At 49.8% G+C, this 21,492-nt stretch overlaps 1 protein-coding gene across 3 annotated transcripts in view; it reads left to right on the top strand.

Moving 5' to 3' along the window:
• The window catches only part of smoc1 (SPARC related modular calcium binding 1), a 99,655-nt gene that overhangs the window by 65,135 nt on the left and 13,028 nt on the right, over positions 1–21,492 (top strand). For all 3 annotated transcript variants that reach the window (XM_056295987.1, XM_056295986.1, XM_056295985.1), the window contains 5 exons: positions 2,982–3,174; positions 5,647–5,729; positions 9,649–9,754; positions 10,462–10,706; positions 18,180–18,236. In XM_056295987.1, the coding sequence (XP_056151962.1) occupies positions 2,982–3,174; positions 5,647–5,729; positions 9,649–9,754; positions 10,462–10,706; positions 18,180–18,236 (684 nt within the window). The remainder of the gene's footprint in view (positions 1–2,981; positions 3,175–5,646; positions 5,730–9,648; positions 9,755–10,461; positions 10,707–18,179; positions 18,237–21,492) is intronic.

Raw genomic sequence — 21,492 nt, 5'->3', positions numbered from 1 at the left:
GGCGATGGTGTCAGCCCACACCCAGACATGGATGTCAGTCTCATACATGTGTCCCAAGACATGGATGTCAGTCTCATACATGTATCCCAAGACATGGATGTCAGTCTCATACATGTATCCCAAGACATGGATGTCAGTCTCATACATGTATCCCAAGACATGGATGTCAGTCTCATACATGTATCCCAAGACATGGATGTCAGTCTCATATATGTGTCCCAAGACATGGATGTCAGTCTCATGTATGTATCCCAAGACATGGATGTCAGTCTCATGTATGTATCCCAAGACATGGATGTCAGTCTCATACATGTATCCCAAGACATGGATGTCAGTCTCATATATGTGTCCCAAGACATGGATGTCAGTCTCATGTATGTATCCCAAGACATGGATGTCAGTCTCATACATGTGTCCCAAGACATGGATGTCAGTCTCATACATGTATCCCAAGACATGGATGTCAGTCTCATATATGTGTCCCAAGACATGGATGTCAGTCTCATGTATGTATCCCAAGACATGGATGTCAGTCTCATACATGTATCCCAAGACATGGATGTCAGTCTCATACATGTATCCCAAGACATGGATGTCAGTCTCATATATGTGTCCCAAGACATGGATGTCAGTCTCATGTATGTATCCCAAGACATGGATGTCAGTCTCATACATGTATCCCAAGACATGGATGTCAGTCTCATACATGTGTCCCAAGACATGGATGTCAGTCTCATACATGTATCCCAAGACATGGATGTCAGTCTCATATATGTGTCCCAAGACATGGATGTCAGTCTCATGTATGTGTCCCAAGACATGGGATGTCAGTCTCATACATGTGTCCCAAGACATGGATGTCGGTCTCATATATGTGTCCCAAGACATGGATGTCAGTCTCATATATGTGTCCCAAGACATGGATGTCAGTCTCATACATGTGTCCCAAGACATGGGATGTCAGTCTCATGTATGTGTCCCAAGACATGGATGTCAGTCTCATGTATGTATCCCAAGACATGGGATGTCAGTCTCATATATGTATCCCAAGACATGGATGTCAGTCTCATGTATGTGTCCCAAGACATGGGATGTCAGTCTCATACATGTGTCCCAAGACATGGATGTCAGTCTCATACATGTGTCCCAAGACATGGGATGTCAGTCTCATATATGTGTCCCAAGACATGGATGTCAGTGTCATGTATGTATCCCAAGACATGGATGTCAGTCTCAGACATGTATCCCAAGACATGGATGTCAGTCTCATACATGTATCCCAAGACATGGATGTCAGTCTCATATATGTATCCCAAGACATGGATGTCAGTCTCATATATGTATCCCAACACGTGGGATGTCAGTCTCATATATGTGTCCCAAGACATGGATGTCAGTCTCATACATGTATCCCAAGACATGGATGTCGGTCTCATATATGTATCCCAAGACATGGATGTCGGTCTCATATATGTATCCCAAGACATGGGATGTCAGTCTCATATATGTGTCCCAGAACATAGGAGTTCAGTCTCATATATGTATCCCAAGACATGGATGTCAGTCTCATGTTTGTGTCCCAAGACATGGATGTCAGTCTCATATATGTATCCCAAGACATGGGATGTCAGTCTCATATGTGTCCCAGAACATGGGATGTCAGTCTCATATATGTATCCCAAGACATGGATGTCGGTCTCATATATGTGTCCCAGAACATGGGAGTTCAGTCTCATGTATGTGTCCCAAGACATGGATGTCAGTCTCATATATGTGTCCCAAGACATGGATGTCGGTCTCATATATGTATGTTCATTCATTCACGTATATGTAAGTGTGATGATTAATCTGACTGATGAATCACAATCAGATACATATTATCATTAATTATGTGTGTGGTTCAGTATGAGTATGTACAAGTAGAGAACAAGAGAAGAGTCCTGTGTGTGTGTGTGTGGGGGGGGGGTGCCAGGTTTTTCTGTCCTGTTTGGGACCAAATGTCCCCATTAGGATAGAAAACCTGGGCATCCAGGTGGCGTGTCGGTCTATTCCGTTGCCTACCAACACGGGGATCGCAGGTTCGAATCCCCGTGTCACCTCCGGCTTGGTCGGGCATCCCTACAGACACAGTTGGCCGTGTGTGCGGATGGAAAGCCGATGTGGGTATGTTTCCTGGTCCCTGCACTAGCGCCTCCTCTGGCCGGTTGGGGCGCCTGTTCGGGGGGGAGGGGGAACCGAGGGGAATAGCGTGATCCTCCCACGCGCTACCTCCCCCCAGGTGAAACTCCTCACTGTCAGGTGAAAAGAAGCGGCTGGCGACTCCACATGTATCGGAGGAGGCACGTGGTAGTCCGCAGCCCTCCCCGGATTGGCGGGTGGAGCAGCGGCTCAGAAGAGTGGGGTAACTGGCTGGATACCATTGGGAAGAAAAAAGGGAAAAAATAAATAAATAAAATTGAATAAAAATAAAAAAAGGATGGAAAAACCTGAAACCAGCTACCTTGTGGGGACATTTTATGGGTGTATTTCGGGGGTCAGGACCTGGGTTTAGGGTTCGGGTTAGAATCAGGGTTAGGTTAAGGTCAGGGTAAGGGTTAAGGTTCCATATGTAGTTATGATGGACAAGGTTGGATTAAGGGCTAGGGAATGGCTGTAGTCAATGAGGGGTCCCCACAAGTATAGGGCGACATGATGTGTGTGTGTGTGTGTGTGTGTGGGGGGGGGGTTGGGAGTAAAAATGTAAAACGACTTGCCACTCCCTACTATCCACAGTGGGTGTGATGGATTTGGATCTCGACTGGGTTTGTACTAGTTCCTGTTCTGATGTTTACAGTGATGTATTTTCCCCATCTTTCATTTCTTCCTTCCACCACCGAGCTACTTTGTGCCCCAAGGCCCAGACTTCACTACTAGTGTTGAGCATGTGTTGCCCACCAGTGGCGTGTGTGTCTCTGTAATGAGTGTGTCTCTCGTTGTTTTAGAGAAAGTTCCTTCCTGCGACCAGGAGCGACAGAGCGCGCTGGATGAGGCCCGGCAGAACCCCCGCGAGGCCATTTTCATCCCGGACTGCGGGCCCGGGGGCCTCTACAAGCCGGTCCAGTGCCACCAGTCCACAGGCTACTGCTGGTGTGTCCTGGTCGACACGGGTCGGCCCATCCCCGGGACCTCCACCAGGTAACACGGGGCCGGATGGGTTCGTCTGCTGTCGGGACACTGGAGCGCTTCGTAACGCCGCCTTTTCAGAGTCCAGACAGCAGCTTTACAAACACAAGCACACGAACAAGACTGGGCGGTGAACATTTCACTCTTGGGATTGAGTATTTATTGTTGCGAATCCAAGTCAAAATTCCTCCTCGGTTGCCAAGGAAACTTTCACCAAGGAGGAATTTGACCCGCTGGGCTGCACACTAAAACACTTGGCGCTTGGGTGTAACACAAAATTATTGCAGGTAGGACAAATTAACAAGTGACTTCCATTAGTATACCCAATTTTCATTCCCCAGAAGCTTCCTAGTGTGCGAGGCCCAAAATTTCCTCGTGAATTTCTGAACGCTCTTGCGCGTGCGGTCCGCGTCTTTGGCACGCGGTGTGGTTTTAGAGCCCTTAAGGAAATATTTGTTCGCTGACCGTAAACACTGAATGTTTGGTTTGACGTTTCTTTTCATTGCTTTGGCTACTGTTTACATCTTGGGGGAAAACGGTAGAGGGAGGGATGCGTTTTTTTTGGGGGGGGTCGCTGCATGCACGGGTCAACAGAATTAAGTGTTTTTGTTCCCTACGAGGAGCCATTATTCTCACTACACCACGGGCGGAGGGGCGGTCAGGATTTACAGGAAGCGCTACGGACGTTCTCCTGGCTGGAAACCCCTCGATGAGGGATTTTAGTGTTGGCACAGCAGGGCCACGCTGCAGACTAAACACAAAACCTATAAAGTCCGTTTATAGCCGAATTGTGCGATCTCAGTTGTTGTTGACGTCTAATTGGGACGTGTCCTTCCAAGTTGACACCATGCAATTTGGATATAAAGTCACCGATAACTTGACCCCCCCCCCCCCAATTGTACCCGGCCAATTACCCCACTCTTCCGAGCCGTCCCGGTCGCTGCTCCACCCCCTCTGCCGACCCGGGGAGGGCTGCAGACTACCACATGCCTCCTCCCATACATGTGGAGTCGCCAGCCGCTTCTTTTCACCTGACAGTGAGGAGTTTCACCAGGGGGACGAGGCGCATGGGAGGATCACGCTATTCCACCCCCTGAACAGGCGCCCCGAGTGACCAGAGGAGGCGCTAGTGCAGCAACCAGGACACACACCCACATCCGGCTTCCTACCCACAGACAGCCAATTGTGTGTGTTGGGGAAGCCCGACCAAGCTGGAGGCAACACGGGGGATTCGAACCGGCGATCCCCGTGTTGGTAGGCGACGGAATAGACCGCCACGCCACCCGGATGACTTGGTTTTAAGCGACAACTCCAATCGCACTGCAAATCGAGGGCTGATTTTTTTCAAATTAAGGGTACTTTGAGTCCTGAGGATGATCCATATTCCAGAAACTTGAGATAATCCCCCTCAGGCGGTAATTGTTTTAGTAAAACGCCTCGCAGTTTGACATCGAATTTGCGTCGTTCATCGCCGACGCGGTTCCGTGGAGAGAAATATGCAGTCATGTATTGGAGACGCCGCCGCCGCTGCCAACTGTACAAAACCAAAACAGCAACTGGCTGATTAATCTGTACGAGGGCAAATGAGACACACATGCTGAGCTGTTCCACTGCGCTCGACATGCGCTGACCCGGTACCGGGCCAGGAGAAAACTAGTCATGCCGCGATGGCCGGGCCTTTACCGATACGACACGGCGCCCAGCGCGAGCAGAGGTGAGCCGTTATCTTAAAGAAAGGAGAGAAGAAAGGTTTTCCGTCACGTTTTTCATGCAACAGGGGACATCCACAGATGTAGATGCCACAGAGTACACAGCCATTGGGAGTATTAGTATGGCAGGCCACAGCGGTTTTCTCGTGGCATGTGTGTGTGTGTGTGTGGGTGTGGACTATGAAGAGATCTGGTGGTTTGGTGCATATTAAAAAAAAACAATACCTTGGATCAAACCGAAACCATGACTTTCAGAGAGAGAGAGAGAGAGAGTCCACTCCTCCTGCGTCCACGTCTTTTGACAGCTCTAGTGAGCTCCGGTCCTGGTAAGAGGCTGCTGGCACCCCAGACCCTGCCGAGGCCTGGAATGACAACGGGAAAATGTTCTGTGTTGTTTTCTGTGTTTTTCTGTTCCAACCAGTATTTGGTCTGTCTTCCTACTTTCTGTGGCAGGTCACATTCATCAGCACACAGACTGGTTTGGTTTAGTTTCCATGTGTTTGTCTGAGTTACTTGTGATTTTATCCATTACCCCTCTCTCTCTCTCTCTCTCTCTCTCTCTCTCTCTCTCTCTCTCTCTCTCTCTCTCTCTGTCTGTCTGTGTGTGTCTCACTGTCTCTCTCTCTGTCTCTGTCAGTCTGTCTGTCTGTCTGTGTCTCTCTTTCTCGCTCTCTCTCTGTCTCTGTCTCTGTCTACTATCTGTCTCTCTCTCTCGCTCTCTCTCCTCTTTGTAATCCTGCCTGTGTTTCACGCAGCCCTGTCGGTCTGTCCTCAGGTACCAGACCCCGGAGTGTGACAGCGCTGCAAGGTCTCGTGTCTCCGACACAGAAGATCCCTTCCAAGGCAGGGACCTGACTGGTGAGATGCTGCAGTCCAAAAGGCTGCTTTCAAACTCGAAGCACTTTGACATGTGTTAAGGGACCTTTTAAGCAAACCGCCACAATATTATTTATTATAGTGTCTTCGGCACGGTGGCGCAGCAGTTGGCGCTGTCGTCTCACAGCAAGAAGGCCCTGGGTTCGAACCCCGGGGTTGTCCAACCTTGGGGGGTCGTCCCAGGTCGTCCTCTGTGTGGAAGTTTGCATGTTCTGTGGTGGGTTTTCCCCGGGTGCTCCGGTTTCCCCCACCATCAAAAAGACGTGCATGTTAGCGTTAATCCTCCTGTCTGTGCCCTTGAGCAAGGCACGGCAAGATGAACTGGAGTCGGTCCCCGGGTGCTGCACGGCAGCTCCTCACTGCTGCTAGCCACACAGCTAGGATGGGTTAAATACAGAGCCTCATTTCCCTACGGGGATCATTAAAGTATATCGAAATCAATAATAATAAAAGATCAAAATGTATAAAGCATGTCAGAAATAGAACCACTTACCGGGGGGGGGGGGGGGGGCTCGACCACCTTTCTGATCCGTATATCCTGTGAGGTCAGAGCGATTGCACAACAGTGCTGTAAGTGGGCCGGCAGTGCCGTACCGCCACTTCTACGTTTTGTTCTTCGGAGTGTCGGGACATTTTTTTGGCCTGCCATGACTACTCTTAAGCCCTGGGTACGCAGAATATTTATGCCTCTGCCAGCTTCCCTCACTGCCTCGCTCGCTTCCCTCAAAAGTCCGTTGATTTCATTGAGCCCCTCTGTAAATGTCAAACCAGAAGACTTTAGCTGCCGTCTCCGGTGGGGAAGATCTTGGAGCCGTGCACCATGTGACGCAGCTCCAGACTCTCGCACGCTTGTTCTTCCACCGTTCATTTTTTTTTTTATGTTCCCGTTTAAGATCCTAAATTCTTTGCCTCAGGGGTCAAGGGGTAACGTGAGATACTAAGTTGCCATCAAGTTTGATGTCGCGACTGAAGTCACCTCCACTTGCACAGCGGGCGTTGTTGGCGAGCACTAACACAGGAAACCAACCTTCTGGCTTCCCCGGGACACACGGCAAAACGCCAACAAGGCAGAGTATCCGCACTTATTACTTCCAACTTGAAGCACAGTTTCACACCACATCCAAGCCAGCTAGTACTATTAGCGCACGAATCTCGACATTTGTAGGGACTGGGCAGGTCGAACCAGTATGGGACGGTATGGACCCAGTCACCGAGCTGTGAGTCACAGTGGCCCAGGATTCAAGTTTGCCAGTGGGTTCATCGCAGCCTCTCTCTGCTTTCTATTTATTCAGATAAAGGGAAATACTCAAGGTGAGTCTACCCCTTCATTTTGTAATAAAAAGATTAGTATCCTAAGTGGCAGGGGTCCTGAAGATCAAGTGTTAACATGCCCTGCATCTGGAAACTCGTGTCCCTGTCAGCTGTCGACCACATTCCTGCGGCGCTCTCTGCGGTGTCACCCCCGACTCTCTCTCTCTCTCCCCTGCCGCTTTCTTGTCGTCCCTATAAAAAATAATCTCCTCTCTATTTAACAAAAATGGGACAAAGTACGGTCCTGCGAGAGGAATGCGATCCGAACGCAGAAGAAAGTGCCCTATTTAGTCGCGTTCAGAAAAAAGTAAACACTTGGATCCCACGGAAACAGGCGGCCTGTATCTTTAGTCTTTCTTACTGAGCCATCTGTTAAGACTTGGAAAGGATGTGGAATTCTACTCCTTAAAGGTAATTCCACTTTTGCGTCTATCTTGCCAAACAGCCGTGGCAAGTTGCCATTCGAGAACAAAGCAAACCGACACTTGCTCAGTGTTGGATCCCTCCAGAGGAGGCGAGAGATCAGAGAGACTCGTCTAAAACCCGAGGTCGCGGCCTTGGTTCTTACGCCTCTGCCCTTGTTAGTGTACACTTTTTTTCCCCCCTCCTCGCCCCTCCGTTTCCCCGTCATTTAAAGTTCCATTGTAACTCTTATTTAATTCCCCATCTGGTGAGTTTACAGAGTCGAGCGTGGCTCCTGACTGCGCAGCAGATGTGTCATATGTTTTATGGAAGGTGTGAGAGTTGCAGGGCGAGGGGTGAGGGGTGGGGGGGCTGAAGGGTGTCCGCCGGAAGATTTGCGGGGCGGCTGAGCAGAGAGCATTTTTCTTTTACAGACTGTGGCGGGATGTTCTGAGCCACCAAAACAAGGCCAAACATTTCAATGCAGACACATCGAGGGGGGAAAAAAAGGAGAGACAAATATGGCATCAGAGGGGCGGCGCATTAAGCGCCGTACCTGCCGCAATGGCGTCGGTGTCCTCAGAAAGCCAGTTTACCCCCTCCCAGAGAGCAAGGAGAGGCAGGTTCACTTTCAGTTTCACTTTAGTTCTTTCACAGAGGAGTGATTTAGCGTCAAATGCTTACTGCAGTCCAATTTATGGACAAATTAGTGGTCATACCTTTGCAAAACAGTGGTTAGTGTAGACATTTTGATTATACCGAAGGAGGAAATGTTCTCCTCGTGCCTGCTTGGGTTTCCTCCGGGTGCTCCGGTTTCCTCCCACAGTCCAAAGACATGTCGGTCAGGTGAACTGGACGTACTAAATTGTCCCGAGGTGCGAATGTGTGTGTGTGTGGGGGGGGGGCCCTGTGATGACCTGGCGGCCTGGCCAGGGTGTCTCCCCGCCTGCCGCCCAATGACTGCTGGGATAGGCTCCAGCATCCCCGCGACCCTGAGAGCAGGATAAGCGGATCGGAAAATGGGTGGACTGTGTTTTAGCTAACTTTCTCATGTTTTTTTGCTCACGTTAAATCAGTTTCGTCAAACCCGCCTTTCAATCTTGACATCACGAGGACCGAGACTGAGGAAAGTATGGGACCAACCTGCACTACCCTCCATGACTTTATTTATGCTCCACATGTTTTAAAGTTGTCTAATAAGTCAAATCAAATTGACCCAAACCAAGTCTGAGACTGCCAGCGGTCCAGCACGCACCATTCCCTCGCCACAAAGGGTGCAGCAGCGCTCCATCAGGGGTCATGCCTCATGTGCCCTAATTTAACACTTGGATTAAGACGCAGCCAGGCGGTGCTTCTCCGAGTTTGTCATGTCATAGGGAAAGCTAATTGGATTCACCTGCCGGGGGTTGCGGACCACCTCCCACAGACTGCCCCGAGCCAGCAGAAAAGGAATGAATGGAGGCAAAGTAAAGGAGGTGGAGGGCACAAAGACGGGGGGGAAGAGGCGAGAAGGCAAATATTGAAAAGTGATGACCACGAGTGAGAAAACCAGGGAGCGAGAGGAGTTGAATTAAGAAAGGAAAAAAAAAACACTGAATGAGAAGAGTAGTTTACTATGTGGTTTACGTTTGAAGTTTCCCTTTAGGAGACACAATTAGGAGGGAAAAATTTGCACCGGTTGAGCACGCCATTAAAGCCATACATCTGGGCAATTACAGCCAGCTAACCAAGGTGTTCAGCATCGTGTCATAAAACTTAACAGGTCTGCACAGCCCAGCAAAGCCTTCTTATCGCCGCCCACTTCTGTTTCGCCTCTCTTCACGAGGCTCTCGACACTAGCCCACTCTGTCCTGCAGCCTTGCAAAAAATAATCACTGTGCTTCACCTTTCACCTCCGTGGAAAATGTATTTCCAAAAATGAACTTGTAACTGGTTAATAAAGGTCATTTACCAGGCGTGTTCGATACTCCCGGACAATCATTAAGCTCAAGACAAAGTTTGCATGCTAGCTTTTACTGCTGAACACCCCACCCCCTCCCCCACAGCCCCCTCCCCTTCAGCCTTACATCTCTCATACTGGTTCCCCGGTGCCACGGCTGTAGAAGCGTCCCAGCTAAACGGTGCCGTAATGATTCAAATTAGTCGAGGGAGGTAATTTTGGTGTGTCTTTGTCTTTGATTCGTTCCAGGCTGCCCCGAGGGGAAGAAAGTGGAATTTATTACAAGCTTGTTAGATGCCCTCACCACAGACATGGTGCAAGCTATAAACTCACCAGCCCCCTCCAGTGGTGGGAGGTAAGTAGCGCCACACAAGATGACCTCGACAACAATGTACTGCATGTTCAAAGTATTAGCACTCTGTCTTAAGAAATAAAGTTTCCCTGGTCGGTTGCAGACAGTGCTTTACTTCAGCTCCCCCGGACCGCATCCCACATTTATATTTTGCCCCGTGTGGTGAAATGGGTAGGTCTGGGCATAACTGTTACCGCAGCAATATGCTAGCTTCCCAACAGGGCCACCCATGCAACCATGTTACGCGTAAGGTGCTTTGGTTAAAAGCAGATAGTCCACCAAATGACAAATATTGGGTTCTGTCACTACAATAATTGACATGTCTGTGTGCTTTTGAGCAATCTGGTTTAATAGTCAAGTTTGAAATGCAAAGAAGCCCACTTGCTCACAATTATAAGAATAACAGTAGCCCATAATAAAAGCAAATATTTAAAATAAAAAGCTAGGAATGAGGAAAAAAGGATAGTTCTCTTCTATACAGTATGAATTTCTGCTTCTTTGACTCTCTGTATGTTCAATGCGAGGCGTATACCCATCGCTTTGTCTTCTGTCGATTTACCTCCATCCAAGTCTTCTAAATGGCCCCTCAGGCCACCTGCCTTTGTGGAGTGCGGAGGCAGATTTGTTTTACACTCAGCGTTTCGCTGAGATTTCCCTTGGCTACTTTCCGACCCGAGTTTGTCGCTCATAGTCAGCTTATCCCTCCGCAGGTTTGTGGAGCCTGACCCCAGCCACACCTTGGAGGAACGGGTGGTGCACTGGTACTTCGCCCAGCTGGATGGCAACGGCAGCCATGACATCAACAAGAAGGAGCTCAAGCCTTTTAAACGGTATTTAAAGAAGAAGGCCAAGCCCAAGAAATGTGCCCGAAAGTTCACCGACTACTGTGACCTGAACAAGGACAAGGCGATCTCTCTGCAGGAGCTCAAGGGTTGTCTGGGTGTCAGCAAGGAGGGTGAGTGAGTAATTGTGGGGGGGGGGGTACAAGGGAAGCCCGAACGGGTGTTTATCAATGCACAGGATATGATGTAATCCATAATCCATCTTCCGCGATTGATAGAAAGCGCTCCTACAGATGTCTGGTTCAAGGTAGTGCACCTGCCAGTATCCTGAAACAACCCACTAACCGACCTGGTGTACCATTCAGTACATCCGGCTGTGCAGTCACAAATCTAGTGGGCCCTCTAAAAGGTAGCATCATTCACTGAACCTGTAGAGTGAGCTGGGTGGTAAAGGGTGTGTGCCGCAGGGATTTCTGGGAGTTACTTTCTTATAACAATATGTCTTCTGAGTTACATACACCATCCCTCAAAGTTCAAAAGAGCTCAACTGTTCATTTCAGCCTCCTGGACCCTCTCCCCTCTATACATGCGTTCAGAAATTCAAGCCCTGTCATCATTTTATTACTGTACATTACATCGACGCATCACTGGAGAATGCAGGTGCAAGAGAGGAGAGAGGTTGTATGCATGTGTATGGAAGGGGAATCATCCACCCTCGTTAGTTGAGACTGGACTTACTGTTGCAGCACTTGTTGCTGCAGTGTCGAGGAGCCGAAACTCAAGAATTTTACTCTCTTATACTTTTGTAATGAGACATAACAAATAAAGAATCTTGAAAATTTAATCTTGGATCAAGACTGGAGAATCCCTTATTTGGATATTCGGATGGGCTGGGAGAATCTGAGCGGGGGAAGCGAACGAGTAAATGCTCTGCTGTCAGCCATGAGCGTGGCATTTGGTTGCTCTGGTGGCGCTGCACAGTGGTATACAGAAAGCTGTGGTTTCACTGGGCAAGCCCCGGGTATGTACGCGTATGTCCCTATATTATTAATATGTATGGTGTTATACAAAAATAATGTCCTTTGCTAACCTTTTAGTAGAAAATTCGAGGTTAAAGAGAAACATTGAAATAAATTCTCCCGACAAAATGCAGAATTAAGTTTGCACAGAAATATTAAAAACAGATTTCTAAGATGCCTGTGTTCCATGTGTTTCAAAATTCTCAACAAACAAACGTGAATAAGACCATAAGAGGGCCATACTCCTCCCCGTATCATTAGATTTGCCTCCAATATCTCATTCAGTTCTTACCAGGTCGTCCGGGTAGTGTTGTGGTCTATTCTGTTGCCTACCAACATGGGGATCTCCGGTTTGAATCCTCACGTTACCTCCTACAGACACAATTGGCCGTGTCTGTGGGTGGGAAGCCGGGTGTCCTGGTCGCTGCACTAGCGCCTCCTCTGGTCGGTTGGGGCGCCTGTTCGGGGGGGGGTGACTGGGGGGAATAGTGTGATCCTCCCACATGCTACATCCCCCCTGGCAAAACTCCTCACTGTCAGGTGAAAAGAAGCGGCTGGCGACTGTCAGAGGGGGAGGAGCAACGACCGGGACGGCTCGTAAGAGTGGGGTAATTGGCTGGATACAATTGGGGAGAAAAAGGGGGAAAAAAATCCAAAAAATAAAACAAAAAAAAATAAGTTCTTACCAGGAAACAGTCTGCCATCCTGGGAGCGAGTGACTTCGCTCGGAGAGAAGAGATGAACAGATATCCTGAGTGTGTAAACAAGCTGGGCTGCTTTGCCCAGGCCCTCTGACGACGGTTAGGGTTAGATTCATGTAATGTAGGATTCATACTCTGTGTATAAACATGGAGGACTGTAAGCGGCCATCACGAGCTCACCGAATCGCCCTAATACATTTCGTCAGCATCTGTTGAAGGCCCCGAAATGCAGGGCACTGCTATTTGGTAAAAACCGCATAGAGGAAGGGATAACATATCCTATTGTTAACATATACTTCTGAAGATGTAATGGAGTTTTTACAGGGTTGGAGGGCCCAATGATCACAGAAATGCCCGAACCTTCAAAAGACCACGTTTTCAATTTAATTCATGAAAAAAGCAACAAGGTCGCACGTTGTTCATACCCCACTGTGGTGAAGATCAGTTAAATAGGAGGATTTTTGCAGGTCTCAAGATCAGAAATTAGATTTGAAAAAAGAAATAAATACATGACCACATTTTGAATTTACTGCGTCGTTTCAATTCCAAAGAGAGAAAAGAAAAATTGTCAGAGTTCACCATTCAAATAGTCTGCCATTGTAGTAAAGATGTTGCCACTGCAGTGTTTGGGATGCATGAATGACAGTTTGGCGGTATACACAATGTCTCTACCAAGTCTGTCACTCACACGGGCCGGTGTGCTCAGGTGCCGGAGCTGCCTCCCTCTCTTGACGCAGAGCAGCATGTGGCTCCTCCGTCTCAGCTGTCGCGTGGTCCATTGGTGTCTGTTTGTGTCGGTATCGGTCAGTCCAGGACCAAGCTTCACGCACACCTGAGTCCACTAACTGAAGCGTCTGCTCTCCTGCGAACCATGCCCCCCTCTTGCCATCTCCAGCCAACGGTAAACCACACCCCACTACCACATAAGCCCATCGCCCAATTTAGGCCGGGGCATAATCCGGCCGACAGCTACCCCCGAGTGAGGAGAGGAAGTCGACCACAACCATCTATGCCCCCGGCCTTTGGACCACCTTGAACTTAAAAGGCTGTAATGCCAGATAGCATCGGGTGATCTGCGCATTGGCCTCCTTTATGTGGTGGAGCCACTGGAGTGGGCCATGGTCCGAACAGAGGGTGAATAAGCACCCCAGGAGGCAGAAGCGGAAGGCGCTTGCCACCCATCTGATGGCTAGACATTCTTTCCTCTAGGGTGCTGTACTCCCTCTCCCTCTCTGCCAACTCACGGGTAATGTACAGCACCGGTGATCGACTCCCTCCACCTCCCGGGACAAAGCGGCCCCCAGCCCTCTGTCCAACGCGTTGGTCTGCAAGGCAAAAGGGAGAGAGAAGTTAGGAGTGTGACTCTACACAGAGGGCTTGTTTAACTCTCTTGAACACCACCTGAAAGTGCTCCTCCATTCACTGGACCAGATCTGAGGCACCCTTTCGGGTGAGGTCAGTCAGGGTCAGCTCTGCAAAGGCAGGGATGAACTGCCTGTAATAGCCAGCCAGTCCCAGGAATGCCCTCATCTGCTTTTCCGTCTCCGGCCTTGGGCTGGCTGCAATCACTGCTGCCTTATCTACCCGAGGATGCACCAGCTCACCGCCTAAGTGGTACCCCAGATACCATACCTCCTGCCGCCTGATTATGCACTTCTTCGGGTTGGCCATGAGCCCTGCCTGCCTGAAGGAGTTGAGCACCACTGCCACCTGCCGCATATGCTGCCCCCAATTGCTGCTGTGGATCAGCAATCAGGAACACTTTGTCATTTCATTTCATGTACTTGAGTAGATGAAATGACATGACATATCGTTTACCCCAGCACACAGCAGTACAACACAAAGACAAAAACACATATCCAATACTACAAGAACACACATATCTAAACTAACACATATATCTAAACTAAACAAAAAAATCACGTCCAAGGGAACGAACGCCAGCCAGGATGATTGGAACTGCCGGTCTGCATGGGCTAGCAGTTAGCTTAGCCTGCCCCACTCCTGTGTCCTGTCAGACTGCTCTCGGTGTTTCCTCTTTGGGCACAGCTCCAGGCAGGGGCTGTGGTCCTTGGGCCAGCAGGCCAGGCTCCCTCAGCCAATCCAACACCAGCTCTCCCAGCCAAACACCCTTGACACACCTCCCCACACTCTACATGACGACACCAAAAACATCACAGTCAACGCCAGGCGAGGCTGCCGTCAGATCGCCCTCAGTGTTATTGGAACTGCTGGTCTACATGGGTTAGCAGTTAGCTTAGCCTGCCCCACTTGTGTGTCCTATCAGACCGCCCTCTGTGTTTCCTTCCTCGGGCGCAGCTCCTGGCAGGGCCCTGGTCCCTGGGCCCACAGGACACAGCAGACCAAGCTCTCCCAGCTGATCCAGTACCAGCTCTCCCGGCCATCAAATGAAGACAAAACTTAGATGCAGACGTGGACAACGACACTGCATGGATGGTACTGGGTGAAGCCGCCGCAAACCTGAATTCAAGCCACTATCTTCCCACACCAGAAGCGGATAGCATCATCCAAGTACATGGCAACATACGCAGCGTGCGGCCACAGCACCCTGTCCATGAGCTACTGAAACGTGGCTGGAGCTCTGAACAGCCCGAACGGAAGTGTCACAAGCTGCTACAATCCATCCGGCGTAGAGAAAGCCATTTTCCCCTTAGACTCTGGTGACAAGGGAATCTGCCAGTAGCCCTAAATCCAGTGTCATAAAAAAGCAAGCAGAGCCAAGCCGGTTCAGGAGTTTGTCGACCCACGGGAGTGGAGAGGCGTTGAACTTTTACACATCAAATACCTTGCAGTAGTCTTCGCAGAACCGTATAGACCCATCGCACATAAGCACAAGGATGATGGGGCTACACCAGTCACTGCTAGGCTCCTCTATTACCCCCATTTCCAGCGTGACCCTGACTTCTGCCTGAACAGTCTCCTTTTTGTGTTCAGCCAGCCAGTGCGGATGTTAGTGCACAGTCACGCATGGCAATGTCGCTATGCAGTGTTGTATGAGGTTTGTGCGTCCTGGCGGCAGGGGGGAACACATCAGAAAACTGCTTTTGTAATGAGGCAACTTTGGTTTTCTGGTGGGGCAAGAAATGTTTCTCACAATGGAGGGAGACAGGATTGTTTGATTTTTGCATCTCCTGCCCAGTCTCATCTCTCTCTGATACCACTGTGGCCACAGAAACCGGGACTGCCTCTCTCCATGCTTTCAGGAGAGTGAGGTAGTAAATCTGTGTTGCGCCTACTCACAACCTCATTGTCGACATCCTCCACCTGCCGTGTGACCGCGAAGGGTCCTTGCCACTTGGTGAGTAATTTGGAGCTTGATGTTGAAAGTAATACAAGGACTTTCTGTCCTGGTGCAAACAGACATACTCGTGCTCCTCTTTCATACAGGCGTCGCTGCCTTTCCGGGGCCCGGAGCAAATTTTCTCATGAGAACTGCCCTAGTGTATGGAGTTTTGCTCTCAGGTCCAGGACATATCGTAGTTTGTTTTTACTGGTGCTCGGACCGCTCTCCCAGTTCTCTTTCATTAGTTCCAACACACAGGTCGGTGTTCTGCCAAACAGCAATTCAACGATGGAAAATCCCACGGAGGCTTGGGGCACCTCCCGCACTGCGAATAACAGGGAATCCAACCATTTATCTCAATTGCACCTATCTTCGTGTAGAAACTTACGAATTATGTTCTTAGAGTGTTATTAAATCTCTCCACGAGCCTGTCTGTTTGGGGATGATAAACACTCATGCGGATCGATTTTATACCCAAAAATTCGTAACGTTCGCGTAGTGTGTATGACATAAATGATGTACCCTGGTCCGTCAGAATCTCTTCCGGGATTCCAACGTGGGCGATTACTTGAAACAGTGCCTGCGAAACACTTTTAAATGAGATGTTGATTAATGGCACAGCTTCGGGATAGTGTGTTGTGTTATCCACTATGACTAGCACAAAGTGGTATCCCCGTGCTCTCCGGTCTAGTGGCCTGACAAGGTCCATGCCAATACGCTCAAATGGGACCTCGATTAATGGTAATGGGTGCAATGGCGTAATGGGGTGGCACCGAGGTTTACTAATAGACATTCACGGCAAGTCGCACCCCCTTGCGTACATACCAGCATGCTGTATCTCCCATCTGGAACAGGTGAGGGGGCTGACGGGCCAAGAACCCAGACAACCTGCCCCACCTCCATTAAAGGGCATTTCTCCCACCAGTGGCCCAGCTTCCTGCACAGCCAGTACTCCTGGACTGAAGTTTGAGGTGCCCCCCTGTGGATCCAGGAGGGCAGAGGCTGAAGCTGGGCCCTATAGATTAGGGAAGAGTGAGGGGTTAGAACAGGGACAAGGTGTGGGGGTATATGGTGGTGGATGTGGGTGTGTAAATGTGGGTGCACCAGTCTGGTCTTCTCCCTAGCGCCGGGATGGGGTGGACCGCAGGTTTGCCATGTCGGTGCTGGGTGGGAAGGGTAACGTGGTCCTCCGCTAGGGTGATGGCTTTGGCCAGGCTCTCAGGATGGTAGCACTGGACCTAGTCGGCGGTCGCTGGGGGAAGACAGGCGATGATTTGCTCTAGTGCTTGCTGGAGAACATCATCAATGTCCTCCAGGTCTGGCTGCAGCCACTGTCTCACTGCATCAAGGAGCTGCTGCACTAGGATGAAGGGATGGCTGGTGACCTGCAAGGGCGAGCATCCGGAACCAGCGGTGATGTCCCTCTGGCGTGAGCCCCACCTCGTCCAGGACGGTTCACCTGATTACGTCGTAGTTCCCCTGGGAGGACGCGGTAGGCCATTCCTCCTCTGACCACCCACAAACCAACACCGTGCCCTTAAAGATGTTCAGGAACGCTTTGGGATCATCAGTGGTTGTCATTTTTGGGAACGTGATCTGGGGCTGATGAGATTGTGATGGCCAAATAACCCCTGTGGGCTGCCAGAGGGGAGTGCAGCAGCTCCCTCAGGAGAGCCCAGTCTTCTGCCTGCTGCATGGTCATCTCCTGCAGGGTTTGTGTCTGCTGGTGTTTTATGTGGGCTTAGCTCTCCTGGAGGTCGACGATCTTGTTGAGGGCTCACCCTAGTGGAGACTGTCCTGTGTTGATCCATCCTGCCCAGTACTGGCCAAGACTGTAGCAAAGCTGTTGCTACCGGAGGGTTCGGGATGAATGAATGTCAGTTTCGGTACAACGTGGGCTTTTTATTCACAATGTCTCTATTTACAAAGTTTATCCCTCGCATGGGCCAGTGTGCTCAGGTGCTGGAGCTGCCTTCCTCTCTCATTGCAGAGCAGCATGTGGCTCCCCTCGCTCTGTCTCAGCCGTTGTGTGTTCCGCTGGTGTCTGTTTGTGTCAGGATCAGTCAGTCCAGGACCCAGCTTCACTCTGGGTTAATACTAAATCAAAGATCAACAATTAAGCACACCTGAGGAAGTGTCTGCTCTCCCATGAATCATGCCCCCCCCCCGCCGCCTCCAACCAATGCTAAACCACACCCCACAACCACAGCTATATATTCAAAATGCTATATATTCACCATAGAGAATTAGTTTTGTTTTTGCATGTCCAAATGTTTAAGAATCTCTCTGGTTGAATCAGGGAGAGACAGGACAGTCAGAAAGAACAGTAAACAGAAAGAAAATACAAGAAACCATCTCACTTGAATGTATTGGATGTTGACTTTAACTGGCAAGAACAAATGGAAGCCCCCAGATTTATTACATTAAGTTGGCCAGCAAGAATAAAAAGCACTATATTCCATGTCAAAGAATATTTGTTGATGTTTGTTCTTCTCAAGAATACTTTGGAAGAATGTTCTTGAGGATGGAAGCTTTAACTTTTATATTTTTGAAATCTTTGCTTTTGATAATCTGCTGATGTTGATTACTCCTGCTAATGTGTTTTGTTTCTCCTGTTGGCAGGTACAGGCCCTACAAACAGCAGCAACCAAGGAACAAGGCAAGGGGCCAAGGGACAAGGTAAGAGCCAGATTTATCCAGTAGGGACATGAACATACTATTTAGAATTTTTTTAACAGCATGAGCATTGGAACGATGGTGTTTTTTGCCGGAGGTCTCTCGACTTGTCCTTTGGCTACGCGGAGAAGCTGCCGCTATCAGCAGTACTGCTTACATGCCACTCTCAAATGCTTAGCAGAAAATCACAGCAATGTGCCGCTGTATTGACTCTTAATGACTGGAGTTTCTGTGAACTAGCTTACAACTCTGTTCTGATTTTAGTAAAGGATGGGGTCATCTGCAAACATAAAATTTTTTTCTCAGTAGTGATTGGTCAGCTCCCTAAGATTGTAATCTTAGGGAGCTGACCAATTATGGTCAAAATTATGGTTAAAAATTGTGGATGTCATATGCGCTCCTCTGAAAATTCAGTCTCTCTCAAGAGTCAAGTGGCCTGGTTCGTTGAAACAGAAGCTCGGCACATCACTTTTCCCAACGCAGGCCATGTCCTGTCCACCTTGCGGCGGCTCTACATGAGCTGTCCCTCTGAGAAGAAAAAACAGTAGGACATTCTGAACAGGGCTTTATGTTAGCTAGTCCACCGTCAACCTAACCTTGACTCTGGCTTTCAATGTAGATGGCCTGAGGTGTCATTTACTTGCGTGCGTACTGGTGAGATGTGACCGTTTAGACTGAAACTGTCTGTGCCGTCTGTTCTGTCATGGGCAGGTTAATTTGATGAGGCGATGAACTTGATCGAAATATTTATGTCGTAATTGATCATGTCCATGTGTGTAAGTGTGTATTTATAGAAATATGTTTGTGTGTACTGATGTGTGGCCATGTTTACGGCTGTTTGTAGCACGCTAATCCTTGTGTGTATTTATATGCTCACATGCTGTCTGTTTTGTGCGTACCCTGTGCAGGTGTGTATGTAAGAGTGTGCGTACGTGTGCATAAAAAGGCAGTTTGATTTCTTTGGCTACCTAAACCGGACCGCCCCCCCCCCTACACAGCCCGTGGTCTGCTGTGTCCATGTGGCCGAGTGTCTGTCCTCACAGACTGATTAACAGGTCTCACTACGTGCCCCCTCTTGAGGAGGGAGCCAGCATCTGGTGACCGCACGGCGTTTCCCTCCCCCTCCCTCCCTCCTATCACTCACAGTAATCCCACTGCAGCTGGGATGTGGTGGAGTATGCCACTTCAGCACACTTTTGCCCTACATCTGTATCTCTCTGAGCTGGTCAAAGACGCTCGGTGCACCCCCCCCCGCCCCCCCATTCCAGAGGACCACAGTATTCAGGGATGTAAATCGGAGAGAGGGGGCATCATTCCATGTTTAACTAGGGTATTGCAGGTGGGGGTGGGGGTGGGGGGGAGTTCATTGATGACGTTCTCTCTGAGTGTGTCCTGTGATGACAGAGCGAAATAGAAATCTTTTGTTTTGCCCCCGGCTTTGTTTAGCTGTGTATTTTTGACATCTCTTCTTTTTTTTCCTTCCGATTCTCTTTGACTCTCTTTGTCACTCTTCCACTGTCACACTCCCTCTCTTTCTTTCTATAACATCCCCCCCCCCACCACCACCATCACTTCTCTCTGTGTTGTTTGGTCCAGTGGGATCACCCCAGTCGGGCCATTATAACTCCTGTCAGTGCTGTTGACTCTGGCCTGCGGGCCCGCTCAGCGCCGCGTTGGTGCGCTGAGGTCATGTGTTTACCCTGGCGCCGCCCCGCCGGGTTCTGGAGAAAACAGTGGCGCGGAGCGGGGGCATAACGTCAGGCATCTCGGCCCGCGGGCCCAGCTGCCAGGATAAACAGCCACGGTGTTCGGCGGGCCGAGGAGAGGCTCGGCAGGGCCCGCTGCAATTGGGTGCGTTTGTTTTTAGCTGTAGTCACTGGATCTGTCACCTTCACGCTCAGGAGCCGGAGTTTAACGGCCTGACAGCTTTATACGGCTCCTTATACAGCCGCTCGGGCTCTCTGGCCCATCGATGGGTCTGAGGACCGGGTGAGTGGAGCAAAAGGGACGCGGTGGAGAGAGCGCGTACTGGAGACGCAAGAATCCGCGAGAACATATGGCAGCATTCTTCCCTGACTAAGATAGATGGCCTTTGTGTTGGACCGCTCAGGTATGCCTAGCCCCGCTTAAGCCTGCCCTCAGCGGTCTGGATCCTCGTAAGTCTGGATGCATTTGCCAGACTTTATATCTCACCTTGTGCCTGGTCGTAGATTTGGAGGGTTACGGCGCTGGTGGGGTGAAGCTTTAGTTGGAGATATTTACAATTTAATTGCCTTCTCTTGAAGGATTGTGGGTAGGCGCTTCAGGGAGGAGTGGGAGGCTCTTCTGTCAACATCTTGGCAAGGCCTAAGGAAAACATCTGAATACCTTGTGTGTGTGTGTGTGTGTGTGTGTGTTTCTGAGTGTGTCTTAAAGCTCTAGTAAGTATAGTCTTTGGAAATCTTAGTATTGATGATATTTGCCACAAAAGCCCCTGGGTGGCCCTTTTGCCGTAAAACCTCTTTAGCATTTTCCAAATTCCTCCAACACCCGAATTAACGAGCGATCGACAGATCTGTGGCCTCGAACCTTCTGCACATGTGCCGTCAGCAATGAAATACAAGACTGTAACGTTTCCATTAAGTTTTGGAAATGTAAAACGTGTCGTCTGAATCCGTCAGCGCCAGCTGTAACACGAGGGCGTAGCTAGGGTAATAGATCTTGGGCCAGTTGTACGCCCGGTCGTAAGACTAGGCCGGGTGTAGAATGTGCCTCATGCCCCACGTAGAGTTAATACCCGTTGCACCATCGAGGCGTAGGGCTACGTCGGAGGCTAAACGTCACGCCTAGTCAAAGGTGGGTTTAAAGTTTCTACTGGTTTCCGAGGTGACAGTAAAAGTGTTGATATAATGGCGTGTCTGATATACAGGCGACATGATCAGCAGAGGAAGGAGACCGCACTCCTCTGGAGGTATGACGACATGGAGAACTCTTCTTCACTTGGTCGACTGTCTGACTTATCCGCCCTCTTCTGCATTAACTGCCGTTGCTATCCTCTGTCAGGCATCTTTCTCCCCCCAGCTGTACCCGGCCAATTGCCCCACTCTTCAGAGCCGACCCGGTCGCTGCTCCGCCCCCTCTGCTGATCCGGGGAGGGCTGCAGACTACCACATGCCACCTCCCATACACGAGGAGTCGCCAGCCGCTTCTTTTCAGCTGACAGTGAGGAGTTTCACCAGGAGGATGTAGCACGTGGGAGGATCACGCTATTCCCCCCCGT

The sequence above is a fragment of the Lampris incognitus genome, chromosome 16 (genome assembly GCF_029633865.1).
Source record: "Lampris incognitus isolate fLamInc1 chromosome 16, fLamInc1.hap2, whole genome shotgun sequence".
NCBI lineage: Eukaryota > Metazoa > Chordata > Actinopteri > Lampriformes > Lampridae > Lampris > Lampris incognitus.
Note: the sequence above shows the minus strand (reverse complement) of the source record. Positions and strands in the feature narration are given on the sequence as shown.